At 34.5% G+C, this 22,847-nt stretch overlaps 2 protein-coding genes across 2 annotated transcripts; one reads left to right on the top strand and one right to left on the bottom strand.

Moving 5' to 3' along the window:
* Positions 1-3,175: 3,175 nt before the first annotated feature.
* Positions 3,176-21,884, bottom strand: LOC140059131 (inter-alpha-trypsin inhibitor heavy chain H3-like). Its single transcript, XM_072104976.1, has 15 exons — positions 21,864-21,884; positions 21,310-21,473; positions 20,868-20,924; positions 20,445-20,605; positions 19,425-19,535; positions 19,048-19,186; positions 18,403-18,672; positions 16,912-17,197; positions 15,791-16,341; positions 15,063-15,348; positions 14,322-14,375; positions 13,728-13,766; positions 11,819-11,932; positions 10,890-11,252; positions 3,176-4,298 (listed from the first exon to the last, which is right to left on the bottom strand). Exons 2-15 carry the CDS (start codon positions 21,463-21,465, stop codon positions 4,072-4,074), a joined length of 2,814 nt encoding a protein of 937 aa, XP_071961077.1. The 5' UTR covers positions 21,466-21,473; positions 21,864-21,884; the 3' UTR covers positions 3,176-4,071.
* On the top strand, positions 5,031-10,523 carry LOC140059294 (uncharacterized). The gene has a single exon (XM_072105160.1). The coding sequence runs from the start codon at positions 5,085-5,087 to the stop codon at positions 9,720-9,722; it is 4,638 nt and encodes a 1,545-aa protein (XP_071961261.1). The 5' UTR covers positions 5,031-5,084; the 3' UTR covers positions 9,723-10,523.
* Positions 21,885-22,847: the final 963 nt, after the last annotated feature.

Here is a 22,847-nt window from a genome sequence, read left to right as displayed (position 1 = left end):
AATAAAGGTAAAAAAAATTACCTTTAGTGTTATCGTAAACCTGTTTACGTAACAAATGATATTTTTAAAACAAATTAAATATGAAGTTTCATGAAAAAAAAAATATTTTACATATTGAGGTCAAATGACATCAACATTTTACCTATAGTGTATTGTAGCAACTGTTTCTATACGTAACTAAGTACAATATTTTTAATATGGGGTTTCATGACTCCAAACAATTGATTACATAGCTTTACTACTTTTTTCCAAATTTACTTATCTACTGAATCCCAGAAAATGTCTGACCTTGTGAAAGGGTCATTTGTTGGATCAAGTTATGTCAAAATGTATTATTTATGTTATCTTAGAACCTGTTTCTATGCCTAACTAAGGATAAATGTTTTTTAAAATACAGTTGCCACCTCGGGACCTGGAAAAGGGCCAAAATCACTTATTATGGCTATATACGATATTCTTAACGAAACGAGCCTCTCAATTTTCCAGCTAATTGTAGGCCTATTATTATTTATAATCAGGTGGTTTAGTATTTTTTAGCATTTTCAGACAAATTTTAAAAACTTTTATCATATGAAAAATGGTCGGTCAAAATCTGTGTAGTTTTCTCATCTCTTCACAGTAATGTTTTTAAAACCTCTTCAAAACAAAGCTAATAAATGAAGAAATACAATAAACATGCACCTCTAATTCATAGGTCCATGCAATAAGTATCACATTTTTCGATTGGCCGCTTACAAAAAATCTCATTTTTAGTATAAAAAGGTGCCCGCAGCTGCTTACGGTAAGCACCAAATGCACTAATTAGATAGGAAGAACAAACAGGCTTTTCAAACTGCGTCCGTTAAGGGAGGTGGCCGCTGTAAATATATGGGGTTTTCATGAATAAAAATAATCACAGAAGAAAGTGCTTACGAATATGACCTTGTGAAACGGTAATTTGAAAATGCAAATAAGGCATGCCTGCTAATAATCTACAAATTTAAATTTGTATGAGATAAATATGCAAAATCTAAAGAATATCTCATTTTTAGTTACCATAGTAACTGTTGCTATGCATAACTAAGGAAAATTAAATAATTATCAGATAATTATTAATTAATAATTAATACTGAATCCAACCATCACAGTAAAAAAAATATAGAATTTAAAACCAATATTTAATAATAAAGTGTGATATTTTACATGCTGACCTTAAATGAAATGAAATTTCAAATCAGGGCTTCAATATTTGTTATGTAGCATTAACATACCTGAGTATATCATTGACTTTTGATTGGTTCTATTTTGGGGAGGGGAAAGTGGTGGATCCAGGACTTTTAAATAGTTAGGGGGTTGAAGGCGAGGTCTAAAAACTTAACTTTATGTCCTATCTTTTGCATTGCAATTTTTAACTTGGGGTGGGTGGGGGCTTGGAGAAAGGGAGAGGGGGTGGGGTGGAGGAGTTTGAATCCGTCTATTCATTGGGGCGAAAGTAGCGGCAGTGTGGGTGGTGCTTGAATGCATGCATTTGACACTCTATAGTGGATGATCGACCAAAGTGTTGCAGTTTATCTTTTTGTGGTTATAGTCGGGGTGGGGGGGGGGTTGAGGGGTGGTAGTCGAAAGTGGTGGTGGATGGGCATGTTGGATCTGCTTAGGTTAGCAAATAAAAGAAGTAAACAAATGAAAGAGGAGCTTCAAAATAAGTGAGGAGTAATCTGTTGCAAATATTAAAATTCACAATGATCTGATAATTTATTCAAATTTCCAGAGGATATAACCTATAAAACGACATTATAACTGGGAATTACAGAATCTATAATTAAAAATTAATTTTTTTTCTCACAACACAACTAGAACTATATAAAACATTAAGAATTTTTCTGACCAATGATCAAATCAAATAATCAAAGAAAATAAAATGTTTTTACTAATATACCATGTTTTTTTTTTTATAAAAATGCCTATGTTTCTCGCAACACTGCTTGTAGATTTTAAATTTACCCCAGTATTTTATTTGAGAAATCAATTATTAAACATTAGAACTACCTATTTGTAATAAATCAGCTACAAAAATACACCACTTTGGGCGTTATGGTGAAGTAAAGTTTAGTTGCATTGAACAATTTAAAAAAAGTGAAAAACACCCCTTTTTAAATAAATGGTATCTCCCAAAGTATGAAATAAAACAAAATAAAAACATTTGAAACAGGTACACAATGCATTGTTATTATCCATACACTAATTATTTTTTAAAATTAAATGAACAACACAAAAATATCGTTCATCAAAGTAGTACCAATATCCATTTTAAAAAACCTTAAAAAAGTACAAAATTTGTCAAAAACACAAATTTGGCCGTTGCCATGGAAATATACGTGTGAAATAAAAAATACTTCATATTTGATTTCTCTCAACACATATATAGCCATGTGCAAAATTTGAAAGAAATCCATTTTTTTGAGTCTGCCACTCTTTTTGATATTTCTTTGATTCTTACAGACAATGGCTCTTAAATTGTTTTAAGCCTCTTTCGGTACCGTCCAGTAATCTTTCGGTTCCGTCCAGTAACAGTTTACCTAAATATGTATCTGATCCGAATTTCTAATTTCTTTAATTCCACCTCCGAAGATGATAAGTTACTTATAAATTAAGTCAGTTTCATTGTAATAAACATTTTACAAATGTTACACTGTAAAATATTTTTGTATTTATAAAAATTGTACAAAATATTAAAAAAAAGCTGCCTTGAGAGATTGGGAAATGTGTTGATGTAATTGTAAAGTGGTAAATTGAATACATGTTGAAACTTGCTGAAAGAAAAGTCAATGTTTATTGTAAACTACTTTGAGCGATTAGGAAAAAAAGGTCGTGAGGTGGTTTCCCCGATTAATCGTATGATCAAAACGGTACTGGGTATGATCAACTAGCGTTCGTGTTCCCAGCTAATCATCCATTCATAGAAGTACTGATGAAGATATCAATCTGTGGCGACAATAGAATGGACCCGAGACCTGGCTATCTTCGACTTTTAAATAATAGAAAGTTTAGAAAAAAACACTTGCACTGCTCACTGTAATAATAAGGATGCTTTTTTATTAAAATAATATAATATTTAGTTTAAAAAAAAACACACACATAATGTTTACTATTATCAATTTTATTGATCAAAATAGACTATAATTGTCACATATTATGTGACAATGTGTTCAACGTCAAAATGCATACTTTTATGTAATTGATAACATTTGTAAGATTCATGTTAGATATTGGTTTAGGTATATTTGTTAATGTTTTAAAACATATTGAATTTATTTAGTCTTTAGGCATCAGAATTGTCTAATTCGCACATATCCACTAAAAGTGCTCAAGGCACTATTTATTTAATACTAAAGAAGCAACAGACATGTTTGTGTTTAAGTTATATGTACTGGTCATAATTTTCAAAAGTTGCAACATCATCATTTGTTTGATAAAGACAAAGATGAGATATAATGGAGTTTTCGCATGAGCATGTAAACGGTAACTTTAACGGATGTCGTCAACACTCTACTCATTTGCATAAAAACGTAGTTCAGCCAAAAGTTGCGCAACGTACTATTTTTTTTTATTTCGCTTCGACGAGAAATGTAGAACGGAACGCATGTGTCGCGAACAAATCATGGAATATCTTGTGCCTAGATACTAGGCCTAGCTAGGCTTGTTTAAAGATGAATACTGGCTGACAAATAGGAAATTCGATGAACAATTCGTATTATTTGGTTTAATTAAAAACTTTAAATTTACCATTGTTTTCTTAACCATTTTGCAGAAATTGAATGATTATTTCATGTTTCGATACCCTTCGGTTAACGTTTTTCATTGACGCTATTTTTTCAGAAATAAGGTTATTGACGTACGTAACAAAAGGTTGTTGTAATGCATGCGCACGCGCAGATCGATTTGTTTACAAAGTAAGCGGACAGCTTGCGCGTTGCATGATGAGAAATATAGTTAAAGTTAACGTTTACGAGGTCCTGCGAAAACTTATTTATTAATACAGTTATACGATGTTTAACAATTATTGAAAGGTAATGAACAATATCTACAAAACTATATTTGTTTTTGCAAGTAGTCAGTATGATGGCCGTCAATCAAACCGGCTGCGTTGTCGCCTGCAAACCAACATGGTTGTTTTTGTGCAAGCGCAGGTACCATGCGATACTGTTTAGTAACGGTTACTTGACGAGATTCTACTTTAAGTGTGGCATGAACTTCGAAATCTTCATTAACTCGGATGCTTTCATTCTCAACCAGCATCTCCTTGTCCTGAAATTGGCCTATAAAATAACAATTCATCATGAATTAGATGAGCTCACTCTATATCATCCAGCATTTATGTGATAATGTATGCAGGAAAGTCAAATTGGGTTATACCTAGAACCAACTTGCCTAACACGTAGGCAGTTTGTCCCAAGAAGTGTTTGGCCCAATGTGAATTATTTTGTCTTGTTTTCTTTTAAAGTATACCGGTGATTTTTCCAATCTTAAAGGATATTTTCTTAATAATAAATATTGTTACGTGTGACGAGAGTCAGGTGTCACATGTCGCATGCAAATGAATCAAGTCGTCGGTGGTCAAGTGGACGAATCAGAATGGAGCATGGTGGTGCGCGGTATTTTGGAAAGCTGTGCTGGGTGTGGGATACAAAGAAGGGAGTCACTCAGGAGACAGGGCCAGCTAAGGACGCTTGCGGTTAGAACTGTGCTTGATACTGGAAGCAAGGCAGGACGATAAGAATAAGAAGGTTGTGATGTGTACAGATGGCCAGGCAAACCAACCACTCGGTATCATACGTATCTATAATTGTGTTGTTATGTATTTTGTGCTTCGTGAAAGGAAATAAATAGAGCTCGTGCTCTTTGCATAATACTCTGAGTGTCGACTATTGTCTGTTCCAAGCCTCGTTGTTGCTATTTATTTAGGTATTTCGGCCTAGGCCAAAAGTGGTCGTAACAGAAATTGGGGGCTCGTCCGGGAACACCGGAGTTATCGGACTCACTCGGGGTTTGGAACAAACAATCACTACTACACTATTGTAATTTTTTTTAACCATTTGTTTATAATGGAGTTTGAGGCTGAAAAATACCTTGCAGAGTGTGTTTCCTGGGAAAAATTTAATACGTTAAAAAAGCCAGATTTGTTGGCGTTGGGAAGGTATTTTGATCTGCATTTAAAACAGTCTACGAGAAAACAAGTTGTTAAAAATAAATTAATTGAAACCCTTGTAAGAGAAGAATACTTAGAAGAATCATGTTTAAAGGAAGTGATTGTGGTTGAGGAAGTAGAGAGTGAAGCTGTAAAATTGAAAGAATTAGAGTTACAAATGGCTAAGATGGAAATTGATAAAGAGAGAATGATGATGGAAATGGAAATGGAGAGGGCAAAGCAAAAAGCAGATGTAGAGTTAGAGCTTGCGAAATTGCAGTACCAAATTGAAAGAGACATTATTGAGAGAGAGAGAGAAGGAAAAGTAAATGTTGCTAGTGCGCCTGATGCTTTCGATGCGTCTAAACACATTAGGCTTGTTCCAAAATTTCAGGAAACCGAAGTTGATAAATATTTTCAACACTTTGAAAAAATTGCGTACAGTATGAAGTGGCCGACAGAAAAGTGGACCCTTCTGTTACAGAGTGTTTTCATAGGGAAAGCACGTGAAATTTATTCGGCTCTACCCCTTCATGAATGTAGTGATTATGAAATAGTGAAGAAAGCAGTGCTCAGTGCTTACGAACTTGTGCCAGAAGCTTATCGACAAAGATTTAGAGATGCGAGGATACAGTGTGAACAAACGCATGTGGAGTTTGCCAGAGTTAAAGAGCAAATGTTTGATAGATGGGTTAGTTCTAAAGATGTAGAAGTGAATTATGATAATTTAAAGCAAATGATGTTAATAGAAGAATTTAAAAGGTGCATTCATGTTGATATTAAAATTCACCTTGATGAACGTAAAATTGATACATTGAAAGACGCAGCAGTATATGCCGATGACTATGCATTGACTCATAAATTAAGTGCGATAAACATAAATAATCCTAACCATGAGGATAAACCACGTGATTACAAACGGGTATCTGATACTAAGAGACAGAGTCCGTTTAAGAGTAAGCGTTGGGATAAGCCTAAGGTATTAACATGTTACCATTGCAAAAAACCAGGACATGTTATGTCTCAATGTTATTTTCTCAAACGTAACTCAAGTAACAAATCTTCTCTTCCAGTAGGATGTGCTACATTAAAAGGGGACACCAACAACATTTCAAAAGTAAATAAGCAAATTGAATGTAATAAAACTAATGAAAATTTTGCACCATTTATGTCAGAGGCACGGGTATCGCTAAAAGGTGATGATTGCTTTAAACGCATTAGGGTCATGCGAGATACATGCTGTGCCCAATCTATGATGTTGGAAGGAGCTCTTTCTTTCGGTAAAAGTAGTTCTACGAGTATGACCGCGTTAATTCGAGGTGTGGGGATGAATGTTATTAATGTCCCGTTACACAAAGTAATAATTGATTCTGAATTAGTTAAAGGGGAAGCGATAATAGGTGTTGTACCGGAGCTTCCAGTAAAGGGTATTGATATGCTTTTGGGTAATGATTTGGCTGGCGGTAGGGTGTTACCTGAATTAATGATTAACGATAATTTAACTCGCACACTACAAGAGTCTAATGTGCTATGTGAAACTGGTACGCCCGACAATGATTGGGAATACCCCGCCTGCGCTGTAACACGTGCAATGACACAGAAAATTGAAGATAGAATGTCCGATAACGATGGATTAGATTTAGAGGGGACATTCATGTCAAATCTAGAATTTTATAACCCAGGTGAAGATATCAAAAAGACAAAGTGCGACACTTCCTTAAATGTAGGGTCAGGTGAACCCAAAAGTAGAAAAAGAGAGCCTTTAAGTACAGAAATGTTGATCAAGGAACAAGAAGATGATTCATTTATACAGAAATTGGGGTCTAGGGTGTTACCTAAGGAGGAGGCGGCAAAACTACCGGTCTGCTTCTATAAAGAAAATAACGTTGTTATGAGAAAATGGAGGCCACGTCATGCACAGGTACATGATGTGTGGGCTGTGGTACATCAAATTGTAGTCCCGAAAGTCTATCACGACGATGTAATAGGCATAGCCCATGACAACTCTATGTCAGGGCACTTGGGTGTTAGAAAAACACATGATAAAATTATTCAACATTTCTGGTGGCCATCTCTTAAAAAGGAAGTATCACGCTATTGCCGTTTGTGCCACATATGCCAGGTTGTGGGAAAGCCAAATAAGAAAATTCCGGTAGCACCGCTTAAGCCAATACCCGCTTTTGGGGAACCATTCAGCAAAGTTATGATAGATTGCGTTGGTCCATTGCCAAAAACAAAGTCCGGAAATCAATATCTCCTTACTATTATGTGCTGCTCTACGCGTTTTCCCGAAGCAGTCCCACTTAGAAATATTAAGGCAGCAACGGTAGTCAAAGCTTTAATTAAATTCTTCACATTAGTTGGTTTGCCTACATCAATTCAATCTGACCAGGGCACTAATTTTAAGTCAGGGTTATTCCAACAAATTATGTTACAATTGGGCATAGAGCAATCAACATCTAGTGCGTATCACCCAGAGTCTCAAGGTGCTATAGAAAGATTTCACCAAACGTTAAAAAACATGTTAAGGGCATATTGTGTAGAGTTTCAAAGGGAATGGGACGAAGGGGTACATTTAGTTCTTTTTGCAGCCAGAGAATCTGTACAAGAAACATTAGGTTTCAGCCCATTTCAGTTGGTCTTCGGTCACTCCGTGCGGGGACCATTAAAATTGCTGAAAGACAAGTGGCTCCAAGGAGAACTAAATAATGTAAATTTATTGGATTATGTATGTGACTTTAGGCATAAACTTAACAGGGCGACCGTCATTGCTAAAGCAAATTTAGTAAAAGCACAAACTAAGATGAAAACTTGGTATGATAAAAATGCAAAAAGCAGGGTTTTTAAACCTGGGGACAAGGTTTTGGCGTTGTTTCCCATTCAGGGGAGCCCAATGCAAGCGCGATTTCACGGTCCATACGAAATCGACTCAAAAATAAATGATCTAAATTATGTCATAAATACACCAGGGAGACGGAAGAGTAGACAATTATGTCACATTAATATGCTTAAAGAATATGCCGAACATGTTTCTCGCGATGTAAAACCAAATTGTGCGGCTGTAGCTTGTAACAATGACGGTGGCTCTCACAATGATTTAAAAGAAAAGGGCAAGGAATATGATTTAAAACTAAGCAACTCTGATGTAATGAACAATTTACAACAAAAGTTAACTCATTTATCAATAGAACAGCAGAGTCAATTGAGTACACTTGTGAATAAATGGAACGGTATCTTTTCTGACACCCCTAGTGTAACAAATGCTGCAATCCATGATATCATTGTTGGGGATACACAACCTATTAAGCAACATCCTTACAGGGTGAATCCAATTAAAATGAAGTATCTCTATAAGGAAATTGAATATATGTTAAAAAATAGTATAATTGAGCTTAGTAAAAGCGACTGGAGTTCGCCATGCATGCTTGTTCCCAAGTCTGATGGTTCATATAGACTCGTGGCGGATATGCGAGCAGTTAATCGTTGTTCAAAAACAGACTCGTATCCAATTCCGAGAATTGAAGATTTAATAGATAAGGTGGGGAACGCAAAATTTGTTAGTAAATTTGACCTTTTAAAAGGCTACTGGCAAGTGCCACTAACGCCGCGCGCCCAGGAAATTTCTGCTTTCTGTACCCCGTTCGGGCTTTATCAATACAGGGTGATGCCGTTTGGCCTTAAGAATGCGCCCGCGACATTTCAACGAATGGTAAATCGACTTGTAGCTAACGTAGAAGGCTGCGAGGCGTATGTTGATGACCTGATTGTATACAGTCAAACTTGGGAGCAACACATGCAACAGTTAAATGAAATGTTTAAAGCTTTGTCACAAGCAAACCTAACTGTAAACTTAAGTAAGAGTGAATTCTGTCATGCTACGGTTACGTATCTTGGTCATGTTGTGGGGCAGGGAAGGGTTAGACCCATCAGGGCTAAGGTTGAGAGTATTTATCGGTACCCAGCACCCACAAACAAAAAATCGTTGATGAGGTTTTTAGGGATGGTGGGGTACTATCGGAAGTTTTGTCCCAATTTTTCTAGCGTAGCAGGTCCTCTTACAGAATTGCTTAAGAAGAATGTAAAATTTAAGTGGTCGGATATATGTGAAAGTGCCTTTAGGAAAATTAAGTCTATGCTAATGTGTGAACCAATCCTTATAGCACCGGATTTTAAGAAACAATTCCGTTTGTATGTAGACGCCTGTGATGTGGGGATTGGTAGCGTTCTCATGCAGAAGAACGTTGATGGGATAGAATGTCCCGTATGTTATTTTTCTAGAAAATTAAGTAAACACCAAATGAATTATTCGACTATTGAGAAAGAATGTCTGGCACTATTGGAGTCGTTAACGCATTTTGATGTATATCTAAGCACTACCGTAGACCCAATACTTGTGTTCACTGACCACAACCCACTTACCTTTATTTATAAAATGCGAAATAAAAATCAGCGGTTGCTGAGGTGGGGACTAACTTTACAAGAATACAATGTTGAGATTAAGCATGTTAAAGGAAAGGAAAATGTGATTGCCGATGCTCTGTCTCGTGGGGTGTGAACAATATTATGAATGTAATGCAAATGAATATAAATATTATGAATGTAATGCAAATGAATATAAATATTATGAATGTAATGCAAATGAATATAAATATTATGAATGTAATGCAAATGAATATAGATGTGTAAAATTAAGAATAATGTATGTATACTTGTGTGAAAAAAAAAAAGTAAATAATACAAGTTAAAATAGTGATATGTAGCTCTAAGGTAAAGAAAAGTAGGAAATGTAATAAAAATGGAAGTGTTAAAAAAAAAAAAAATAGATGAATAAAATGAAAATATATGATGTAATGTGAAATTGAAATTGTGTAATAAATTAGAGATGTTTTTGTAAATACCAGTGGTTGGTGAGGAGGCACCAAAAGTTTTCCTGACGAAAAACTAACTTTAAGGGGGAGAGTGTTACGTGTGACGAGAGTCAGGTGTCACATGTCGCATGCAAATGAATCAAGTCGTCGGTGGTCAAGTGGACGAATCAGAATGGAGCATGGTGGTGCGCGGTATTTTGGAAAGCTGTGCTGGGTGTGGGATACAAAGAAGGGAGTCACTCAGGAGACAGGGCCAGCTAAGGACGCTTGCGGTTAGAACTGTGCTTGATACTGGAAGCAAGGCAGGACGATAAGAATAAGAAGGTTGTGATGTGTACAGATGGCCAGGCAAACCAACCACTCGGTATCATACGTATCTATAATTGTGTTGTTATGTATTTTGTGCTTCGTGAAAGGAAATAAATAGAGCTCGTGCTCTTTGCATAATACTCTGAGTGTCGACTATTGTCTGTTCCAAGCCTCGTTGTTGCTATTTATTTAGGTATTTCGGCCTAGGCCAAAAGTGGTCGTAACAATATACATTCATCCGTGAAAATATGAACTTCAATAATATTGATTGTAAGAGAAAAAAAAGCAAAATCTAATGAGCGAAATAGTATTTGTTGTGAAATGAAAATAAGATAAGGAATATATTTCTTTCAACATACAGAATAAAAATTCAAAAGAAGGAAGGACAAAGAAGAAGACATTTATAAATATCTTATATATACTTATTTAGGGAAAGGCTTAAAAAGAAGAAATAACAAGGTAAAATCCATTCAAAGAAGAACAAAACATTTCCAAGTAGTGTAAGAAATGTTTAAATCGTTTATAGATGATGTAAACTTTCTTACCAATGAGTCCATGGACTTTGCTTGACAGACCTTGTCCATTTTCAATGTACACTCCCATATATCCAACTTTCATGATATTTTCTCCAGTAACAGCATGTCGCAATGCCACCAATGTAATGTTTTCGCAAACGTATATTCGAGTGAACCGGTGGTCTTCGATGCTCAGAGACAAATCAGGAGACCCAATCGATACATCATAATCCCAGGAAAACTCATGGATTCCATCAAAGATTATTTCCGACGGGTTTACCGTTATTGTTTTCTTACCAATCTCGAACGTTACTTCGCCGAAGTATGAACGCTTTTTAAGTTTTCCTGGTCGAACGAACGGCTCTTCAATAATATTACCAGTAACCGTTATACCTTTGTAAGAGAGACGATCACGACCATGTCATGTAATTTACATATAATTATAATAATAATACAGAAGATAATAATAATATTATTAATAAATAAAATATTAATGATCATTACTTTCAGCATTGCGCTTTCTTTTTATGTTTATTCAAATAATTCTGTAAAATAGATTCGTATAATTATCTTGATGTAATGCGTCCGTTTATGTATTATGTTTATGCTTAGGACTACAAAGACAAGGCACTTTGGCTTCTGTGTATCTTAACCCATAAACTATGTATCTACGTATCTTTATTATCAATGTAATTATTGTATTTATTGTATTGAGTGTTTACCATTAAAGAGGTCTGTGTGATTGATTTTATCGGATAGTGTACATTAATTGTTATAGTTATTGTTTTATTCCTTGATAACTTTGGCGGCGATGACGCCCCATAAATGACATTTTGATGCGCGGGAAAATGTTTTGTAAACACTGGCATGTGGTGTTAAACTTTAAGTAGGGCTATTCTTTATCATTATGTTGTATCGTTGGTACAACATGATGTATTACAATGTAACACTTATCTTACCGTTTTCTGGATCGTGTATTAATCTATAAGTCTCTCCAAAAGATCCCATAATATTGAAACAAACGTACAGATCTGACTGTGGGACGTTAACCATGAAGTGAGGATCGCCATCAGCTAATAACAAAATAGTTAGACAATTATTGCATAACTAAATATACATATCTCTCTTTTTGTAGAAATTCACTATACACAAATCTCATGTATATATTTATCCACTTTTACCAAAAAATCAATCAAAAACAGAATATTTACTAGGAAAAACGGTAATTTTAAGAAAAGAATTGTCATATTGGTTGCCAGCCAATGGTGTTTTAGTTGTTATTTGGTTTATTTTGTCATTTTGTAAGTGAAAACTTTATTCTGTTATCGTTTCTGTCTATGGAAGTATTTAACTTTAAATATGGCCTGTTCAAAGTTTAATTTTTATTAATCTTCATTTTCATGTTTTAGTGGGACAATACCTCTGTTATCTATTCTCATATTTTAAATCTATTCTTTGAAAAATAAAAAAAAAACAACAAAAAAATGCCATTTTTTTGTAGTATGTTTAACACTGTACCCGTTATAATATCAGCAACTGATGTTGAGTAGGATCTAAACACATGTTAATGTTTTCAAATTTATAATAGCGATCAACAGATCAACAGAATGCCCAAAGCTCTTACAAATAAAGATGGGTGAAAACAGATTGAAATTACAACTAACAAAAAAGATGTGTTTAAACAACTTCGATATAAGGTGTATTGGAATTGGATTAGGAAGATGTTTCACAGTTTAGGACATGCAAGTGTAAAAGTTTGATCACCATAATTCATTTTGGTATTATAATAAATATTAAAAAAAACACACATTAACACTTACCAAACGATTTCCCTGCAATGTAAAAAAAGAAGTGTTTAAAAGTGTTTGTATTGTAATGATATGTACTGTATATATTATAAATATTATATTATAATATTTCATTTAAGTGTTTTCTAATGTTTCTTTTGGAAATGAAAAGTCCAAAGATTGAACCATGATGACACTTTAGTCAAAACGCTGGGAATTTAAACAAGATGGTAAAGTAACAAGCCCATAGACATGGCTGCAGTTGCGTGCGCAAATTTCAGTTGGTGTTTACCGACCGACCAACCAACCAACCGACATAGTGAGCTGTAGAGTTGTTAACTACCTGCATACAATCTAATATTGCTACATTAACCTAAAATTATAAAGAAAATGACAGTTTTTCTTGCTTTACATTAATTTGTTTACTAATTTACCATAATAGTTTTCGTCATTCTTTGTGGTTATCCTTCTTTTGCAGGTAAAGTACAGGGTATGCCCTAGGCTTTCTTGTTATTTTGTTCACTATAGATATTTAGCACAAGTAGCCTATATCAGTCTTTTTCATTCCGCGCAAAACGACTCTATTTTATTTGATTTTTGTCATTTACTCTCGAAGGCATTGTCATATGCCTTCTTTTGAATCAGTTTAAATTAAATAAAAAGAAAATATTAGAGTAAACTTTTTTTTTTCAAAACACTCTATTGTAATTAGGGTAAATTAAGTACTATTACCAACACCAATATATTATTCATTCTTTCACTAAAACCCGATCTGATACAGGTAACGTTTCTTTTTATAGCCACATGGTATTTTTTGTCGCGTGCAACGTGAATCTACAGCTCACTATATCGGTCAGTTGGTCGGTCGGTCGGTCGGTTAGTCAGTAAACACTACTTGAGTACGCGACTGCAACCATGTATATGGCCTTGTTCAATTTATGATTAACTACAATTGTATTGCCTACTGATGATACTCAGTATTTGTATTTTGCGAACATTTATCGGCATCTGTTAAAAGCTGTGTCTCTGTACCGTTAGTACCGTTATTGTTATTGTTGATAACAACTTGTTACAAACTTACATTGTTTACGTTTGGCTAGATTTTGTGATGAAGGACGACCTGGAAAAAATGCAAATAATTTAGAATTGATCATTTATAGAAACCCAGTTTTGTCAAGTACATTTACAGCTGACAGTATTAGCAATATTAACCACAGATACCATTTTTTTACTATATTTGGTCACATTTGTCCATTACATAACTATGGATAATTTATTTTACTAAACATGTTCCACCCAAACAAATTAAAAAAACTTTTTTCTAAAATTGTAAAACTATTCTGTTTTATCTGTTTTGTATTAACCACATTTCAAATCAAATATGAAGTCATAGATTCTACCGTAGGTAATACAGAACAGTGTAGGGTGTGTTAAAAGTACAGCATTATGCACCTATTGACTGTAGCAGAATTAAGTGGTGATATAAATGTATCAACATTTCTAATTGAATCATTTCAAGTCCATAAAGCCTGTTTCTAACAGAACAATGTGTTCCCTCGATAAGCTAAAATTGTTTTATGCACATATAATTTTGCTATGCCAAAGATGCGCAGCAGCCTTTCATTTTTAGAAGAAAAAAATGTATTTTAATGTCTATTAAGTATGTATACTATACCTGGCCCTCTAACTGGACTGGCCTGAATTTGACTGGCCATTCTTGCAAATGATCCTAAACACAAATTATTGAAAGTTGTTTTACTAAAAATAAATAATGGTAATATAATTTTGGCTGACATCGTCAATTGTCACAGTTGCGCTATATTTTAACGTCATGATTCTAATCGTTAGAAGATGCTTGTATCTCTTTCGGCTGTGAAACTCAGTCTACATTATCAAACGTTATGTGACAAACAACTGTAATGTGCCCCTATATAGACATGATGATGTCATATCACAACCATATTTGGGCACACACATTTTTTGTCCTACTAGTTTGATAGTGTAGTCAGAGATTTAGTCTAGTTTGTCAGCTTCTTTACACTTACAATTTGACAATCTATAAGTGTAAACACTCATAAAGCTAGGCCGGCCCTGAGCCGGATGCATACCTGGACCACCTCTCAAGGCGGGTCCAGGAGCGACTTTAATGTTTGTGCAAGCTTATGCAGTAAACCGTGACAAAATGAAGTCAATTAATCTCCCTGGCTATCGTTAGGAACGCACGGTCAATCAGATTCAGGCTCAAATATCTAAGTTTGGTTCTGATTCTGGCATGGAGTGGCAAATGAACATCCCAGAACACAATCGTAAGTGTAAATAGGGTAGTTGTCATCTTCAAGCTGAAATCCATTATATGACGAAAATCCATTACAATACCGTTTATAAATATTAAAAATAAAGTAATGATTTTATTTACCCCCACTTTGAGACGGCTGTACTTCTCGTTCTTCTGATAGTGAATTTATTTCATCCTGCACGTATTCTTTCTTATCTTCATCCGGCTTAACAACGACCAATGAGGTCAAAGGAGTTACAAAATGGTACTCAAGTGATAACTGCAGAGCCTTTTCTTTTAATTCGTCTTTTTCGGTGACATTGTTACTGATACTTCGTCTCTGTAGCATGTCTTTGATTGACAGGTAAGCCCATAGCCGTTGAGCAAAATCATCAACTGCATATTTGTGGAGCAATAGTTCTGGAACCTATACAGAAGATAAGAATCAATTAATAAATTGAATTTTTGAAATATACACGACATTACCACGGTATGTATTCGTTTCAATTGTATTCGTATTTGAATTAGTTAGTGTTTGTTTATGTTTAATCTTGTATAGATTGTAATAAAAGGAAATGACTTCAGTACTTTCTATGTTTATGCAATGTAATCTAACAACAAGATACTAAGTTTGCCCTGCTAGGATAGGAACACGTGACAGTCCTTTGATCTTACGTCTGGCTGCGATAAATACCAACAGTACTGTATGTATATATTTTCCCCGCGCGCACGCGGTGTCTTTAAATGGGCATTGAACTGATTGTGTTGCAGACACAGATAAACCATCTGATCTCAATCACTGAAGGATACAATTAACTAGCTAACATTTGAAACTGTTAAGAGTGTGCTGTTTTACTAATATTACTTACCACTTCTGTTTCAACTGATAGTGGAAATTCAATAGCAGTCTCGACGGAATTCGCACCAATTGTCATTTCAAGGACCTCATTACTCATATGCGATTTTTTTATCTTTCCAGTAACAACTAGTTCTGTGCCTTTAAAGTAATTTGGAAAAGTCGTCTGAGATAAGCTGTTGATTTCCACAATCTCTTCTGGGTAATTGAAAACGACGTTGTAAAGAAGAGGTGTTGCAACCTCATCAAAGAACCCTTCAAGCTGAACGCTAGCCTTTGAGTCATCGTATATCTTTCTTGCCAGGCCACGATTTCTTAAAGCTAACTTCTCTAGAAAAGTGAAATCAACATTGTCACCAAAGCCAAGGTTAAAAAGAGAATACTTTCCATCTATTGCTTGTTCTACATTTTTTTCTATAACGTTTAGTCTGGTTTCACCATTCGTTGGCTGCCCGTCAGTCAGCATGATCACCATGGACACCCCATGTATGCTGTCTTCTGTGTTTTCTGTGAGCCTCTGTAATAGTTGTATACCATCTATCAGTCCCTCATTTAGGTTTGTTCCTATAGACAAAAAAGAAGAAAAAAAAGTCGTGAATACTTTCCGTTAAATCAAAACGGCAGCGTTCCTGCTCCCAACTAGTCACCAATTCATAGAGGCGCTGGTTGTGACTATAGAACAATCCCGAGACATGACTATACTATTGTTTATTAGTAATGACAAAAAGTGACAAAAAAAACTGTTACTATTTGGTAATACAATAATAATGGATTAATATTATTAGCGATTTTTTCTATATTTAACATCAGTCATGGGATAGATTCTCACTGACTATCGCAATTCACCTAGTAATGAATCGAGGTGTTGAATACTTTTATTACATCGGTAATATGCGCCAGTAGGTTCTATCTACAGACAAGTTATAACGTGAATGTGTTAAGTATTTAGTTACTATCTCATAACACCTGCAGATTCTGATTATTTCAGGGTTTTGTTGTATAGGTACTGACTTATTCATGAATGTCTATGCCTAGGCCTAAATCATCATAATAATTAATATTAGTCAATAGAGGGCGACGTATTTCCAGCTTAGGCATCATTTATCAGTTTATCAGAGAAGAGTGAACTCTTACCGTAGAGGGCGGTTAATGATTTTACAAACTTCTTAGCACGTTGAATATTTGTATAAGTTGCTTGCTGAAGCGTGTTCTTCCACGTGGTTGTAATATCAGTAAAAGTTACGATATTAAAAAAATCAACTTCTCTCATATCATCTAAAATCGTGTACATAGCTTCCTTTGTTTGCTGAATCTTCCGTCCATTCATTGATCCACTGACATCAATAACAAACACAACATTCTTACGAACCACTGGAAGACCTTCTGGTGAAAAGTAATGGACAAAATAGCCATTCACAATCTGTAAAATAAAAAAGTAAATACATCCAATGTTGGACTTTTCGAAAGTATAGCTCTGTCTACTAGTTTGGCAACACATGGTTGTGATATGACATCATGTCCATGGCACATACATCATACTGTTTAGTTTAAAATGTTTGATAGTACGTTTAGACAGAGCTTAACGTTGTGTAGATATATTTAAACAAACAGTTACATTGTTTTGATAAATCAGCGAGCTTTCAATTTGTCCAGGACGCGAATCGTTTATTACTCGACGTACTCGACAGAAATCTACATTATGGACTCTGTTACAACCGCTAATTTAGAAAACGCCAGCTAATGTCGAAACAACCGTTAATTTAGAAAAATTCACCGCTAATGTAGTAAAACATTTAGCTAATGTAGAAACCCCAACAGCTTATGTAGTAAATAAAAATCAACACCAACTAATGTAGAAACGGTCAACAGCTTGTGTAGTAACGAAAATTGCCTCCCAGCTTATGTAGTTACTATCGCCAGCTAAGGTAGAAAACTATATATTTTACAAAAATGTCTAAACCTTGTGCAATGTATCGATCTTTACTTAGCTATCTTAGCCACCTCTTTTAAGGGACCACAAACTTTTTCTCTCTATTAAAGGACCGATTCTCATAATCGACTATCTCCAGTCACAACGACCTCTATTGAACGACCACCTTCTCGTTTAAGGGACCGCTTCTTATAATTGACCACCTCTTGGAAGTGATCTCCTCTCTGAACGACCACACCTCTTGTCAGTGACGACTTTTTTTAAGGACCACCACCTCTATTAAAGGACCGCTTCTTAAGGACGGTTGTAAAAGGCTCTATATATGCATGGACATAGATATATCAAATAGGTTGTCGGCAAACCAGCTTGCGTCGCGCGACATTGTATATACTTATAGAATTGAAACCATGGGTTCGAATCACACCAAAATAGTAGATGTATTAATAGTTGAGAAAGATTATTTAGGTTGTCATATTTAAGAAATAGGTTTTGGCTATCTTTAGGCTTACACAGACAATAAGTAATCTTATGCATTATTCATGATTTTTTCCTGAGACGTCGCGTAATTTCTCGCCCTGGACGTATTCTCAGACAGAAGGTTAATTTATCACGGTTAAACCGTCACGACTGGAAAACGAGCTATGACATTAACAAAATAAAGATGCAGCTAAGTACAAGTAATATCAATATATCACCTGCAGTTCACCTCCGCTTTTTGGATGATCAACGTCGTAACGGATAACGAAATCCCCCTCTAGTCCATCTTCTGAATCTTCTCGTTGTTCGTCAGCAGTTGGTTCATACGATATGAAACATCGTGTATCTTTGCCTTTAAGTTTTATTTCGCCAACATCATGTATTGTTATTACGTCGTTTTTATTTCCATCCCCGACCCAACTTGTATTAACTTCGGTCAATCCTTGACTTTCAAGGATAGCCACTTGCATGTCAATAGTTTTAACAATCTAAAAAAAAGAACACGGGTTGGCAGATTTTTTAGACAATATCAAACTAAGAGACACATTCTGTCTTAGGATTTGGCCTCCAGATGTCAATGCTGTGGTATAATAAATTGTCTCTCTACACCATGATATCCAAATCGATCAAATTCGTATCTTGCTTACACAAATATTTATTGTTTTGTTTAAAAATAGATAGAAATAGATAATTTCCCCATTCAATGAATACAAACCATTAATTTTTACTGAAACGAAAATGAATATATATTTATTTTTTAATTGTTCTGTCTTAGAATAATGTGTTGTATTCAGACAGTTTAGATTGAGATACATTTAGATTTTGCTGATAATACTTAGAAAACAGGGTAAAATTGCACTTACCTGTCCTGGGCGAATACTTGTTCGATGCTCAAAATAACCATTTTTGCGTGTCAGCATTTCTTGGTATATCAGTTCAAATGTAACGAATGTTTTCTTGGCCACACTAACAGATACCTTAAAACTATTTACCTTTTCTGACCTTAAATATAATGGAATAGTAAACAATGATACGATGATTTGGAAATTGTTTAACTCAGACTAAACATTACAATCAGATTTAACAGAAATTAATATTGTGTTGTGTTGCTCTCTTCACCGTTTCTCTTCAAATCTGTTTTAAAGAGTAAATACATTGATTGTTTGATAGTATCGTCAACGTATCGTACTATAAGACTTTTAAACTGGTTTTGTATTATAGTATACTTCATAATACTTACGTTTGTTTTACTTGGCCTGCACTCTGACCTCTGTCTCTTGCGTCGTCGTATATCTTTTGAGCCTTTTCTTTTTCTTCTATATTCGCAGGATACACAACTCCATCTATTTCCCTTAAAACATAGTCATAGCAATTTTTAACAAATCATATTGCATGTAACTACTGTATGCTTGTTAAATTATTGTATTTTATTTTTGAAAATTGATCTAAAAATATCTATACAAACATGATGCTTATTATGTAGTGGCAAACTTAATTATTATTTATTTATATATTTATATAGTCTCAAATAAACTGCCACAAAACAATAAGCCTAATGAACAAAAGTTTGTTTGTTTTGGTATCATAGACAAACGAGACAGCAACAGACCATGACGAGTGGAACATGTAACCCGTCCACGTTACACAGCCTGTTAAATTACAGTCTTCTTTGTCTACCATCTCAAATCGAAAGCGCACTAATATCAGGCGGGAAAAAGACTTCTGGTTGCAGTGTTACATTACAACATTTTTTTTACCAGAGAAAAGAGTAACATCACATTGCAATTATTTTGTAAGTCAGCTGCTGCTTTTAAGATTTTTTTCGTAATTTTGTAATCAGATTTTAATTTAATATTTAAAAAGATCACCTGTATAAGGTAAATATAAATAGCTAGAACGTTTAAAATCACATTTTTAAACAACGTAACAACAAAATATATTTGCAAAAATTTGTAATAAAGTTTAAGTGTTTCAACTACTGTATGCTGTCGAAAGTACAACATTATTAATGACATCACCTTAACTACTTCGGTATCAACTAGCAATTACGAAAGTTGAAAAAATTCTCGAAAAAAAATCTTTAAAAGCAGCAGCTGACATTAGCTATCAACAAAATTGTAAAACGTTTCCGAAATGTTTATCATTGTAATTCATTGTAATTTTTACTCTTCTGTGGATACGTAAACTAAGAAAACATTTTTATTCTAAATCATTAATCGCATTAAACTATCCTCTTTTTATTTTCTAATAATAGACCTACATTGAAAAGTTAGCAATAAATGCTTCTTCTGGAAGTCTGATGACAAACACGGCCTCCGCTGCTTCATCGGCTCGGTTTCTAAGAACGCTGGTGACAGTGGTACTCGAAAATCTAGATGTCACACGACCACGAATCTGTAGCTTAGATATCTCGGGTTTCCTCTGAAAAAAAAACATACCGAAATAATAATAATGTTCAACAAAAATACATACAGTATACATATTCGCAATTTTTCAAGTTAAACAAAAATATATTGATACCCATTGAAATAGTAGCCACAGGCATAATCTGTTCATAAAAATGTTTGATTTCCTTCAGTACAAAAGAAACAATCTGACGTTAAGACTGTTTAGGCCTATTATTATTCTTGTATTGTCAAACAATTGTTTTAAACAAAAATAGACAAAAAAGAATGCTACTCACCAGTCTATTTTTCTCAGGCTTAGGCTCATCACCCGATCCAACATCGCGCTCTCCTCTCTGAAAATAATAGATTATAGGCCCGTGTATCTCTTGTAAGTAAAGGCAAACTGTACTTGTATTTATTTAGGCAAAACATAATAATAATGGATTTAATTTTAGACAAACTTTTTATATTGAATGTTCTTTTAGTGCAATATACAGTACATGTTCCGATTTAATTATTTTGTCGAGGTAGAAGAGCAGTTTTAACGCAGTCAAATCCGCAATATTCACGTTATCACGTGTTTGCAATAATAAGTTACACATGCACAACTGAGCCAAAAATGTATTATTGATAAGTTATTTAGGAATCAATTACACCCATTTTTATAGATAATAGATAACTGATTGTGGTATTTAATTTTGCAGCAATGTGTTGGTGAAACGTATTACGCAACCTTACCTCTAAATTCAGATCTTCTTCGTCAATGTGTGTATCCCCTTCAAAATTAGTGACTGGTACTATCACGGCCAGAGGTGTAGCATTTGAATGTTTCGTAACTACGAAACACACCCACGTCACCATGCACGCTAATGTCAACAACGAAAGTCTACCCATAATTATACCTACATTTCGAAACAAACTCAATTTTTAAACTGCTGCATCTTAAAAGCCTCTACATTTGCTACGAAGCGGCTATTCATTTTCTATATTTGCACTCAATGGGTTATTTTTTGTCACAAAGCATATAACTTAAGAAGAGAATATAGGCTGTACGTATTTTGCTCTGCAATGTGGCTTTAAGGAAGCATTAATAAAGGCTATTGTTAGTATTTTACCCCCAACCACCAAGCAATGTGTTTTATCCCTAAAAGAGTTTTACAAAGGGTAAAAGTTATACAGATACTGTACGTACTAAAAAGTGCGCAACAAAGTTGTTAGGAAGCCACTTTAATTAAAGTGGCATGCTAACTGGCAAAAAGTTAATTGAAAGATTTTAATAAGCAACCACTTACCTTTTTAGGCCAACACTCTCCCACCGTTGATAGAAAGCAAAGTGGTACCATTCGAAGCTTTATAGCCACAGTATGCGTCCGGTTCAAAGTAATACAATGCAACATAACCAATAGAAATGTTCTTATATACGTCAGATTAACAATATATACATCCTTCCGCCTTTTTGTATGGTAGGCTACTTAATTATGTCCGTGCAGGTACACGCTAAGATACAGTGGCCCAATCGAAATTAATTTTTAGATGTTATGACGTCAGTGAGTACGGACTGCGAATTCAAACGTCCGTATTGCCGATTTGCTGCACATACGTCGGCATGGTGACTTGATCCTATTATATTAGAGTCTTATAATATTTTTTTATTAACTTTGACAGATAATTTAGAAGTCAGTATGCCTATTTTTAAATATTCCGTCCGTTCTTTGGGCAGTAAGAAATATGTCAACTGTAACACGAAGTTTAGCTATTGTCATACTATTTTCTCAAATATTATTATTTAGCGTCAATAAATACAATTCGTGGCATGTCATTAAAAAGCACCGGTATCCTGAAACTTAAATTAACTATTTTGGTACAACTTCCGTTATACAATACACATCTTTATAGACTTCCTTTCTGCGTCATTGTAATCTATTATTGTACAAATAAGAAAACTAAAGGAAGTTGTTTTACTGCAATATCTGTTCTGTGATCACCCCTACCAGTATTTACTAAATTAAAGCATCAGGGGTGACAGGTGGTATATATTACTGAACGATACTGCGAGGACATTCTGCGCTAAAAAAATAGATTTTCCTGTTTATTTTATATATAAAAAGACTGATCATAGTTATGATAATGTGATTTTGATAATGAAAGCAAATTAATTTATTATTTTTTGTGATTAAGAAAAAAATAATATTAATTACAATAGGTACCGTATGCGCTAACATAGTACCCTCTCCAATTTATTAATAACACTCAATTACGCTAGTACTCAATAATTC

This window comes from Antedon mediterranea, chromosome 9, assembly GCF_964355755.1.
Source record: "Antedon mediterranea chromosome 9, ecAntMedi1.1, whole genome shotgun sequence".
In the NCBI taxonomy this organism is placed as follows: domain Eukaryota; kingdom Metazoa; phylum Echinodermata; class Crinoidea; order Comatulida; family Antedonidae; genus Antedon; species Antedon mediterranea.
Note: the sequence above shows the minus strand (reverse complement) of the source record. Positions and strands in the feature narration are given on the sequence as shown.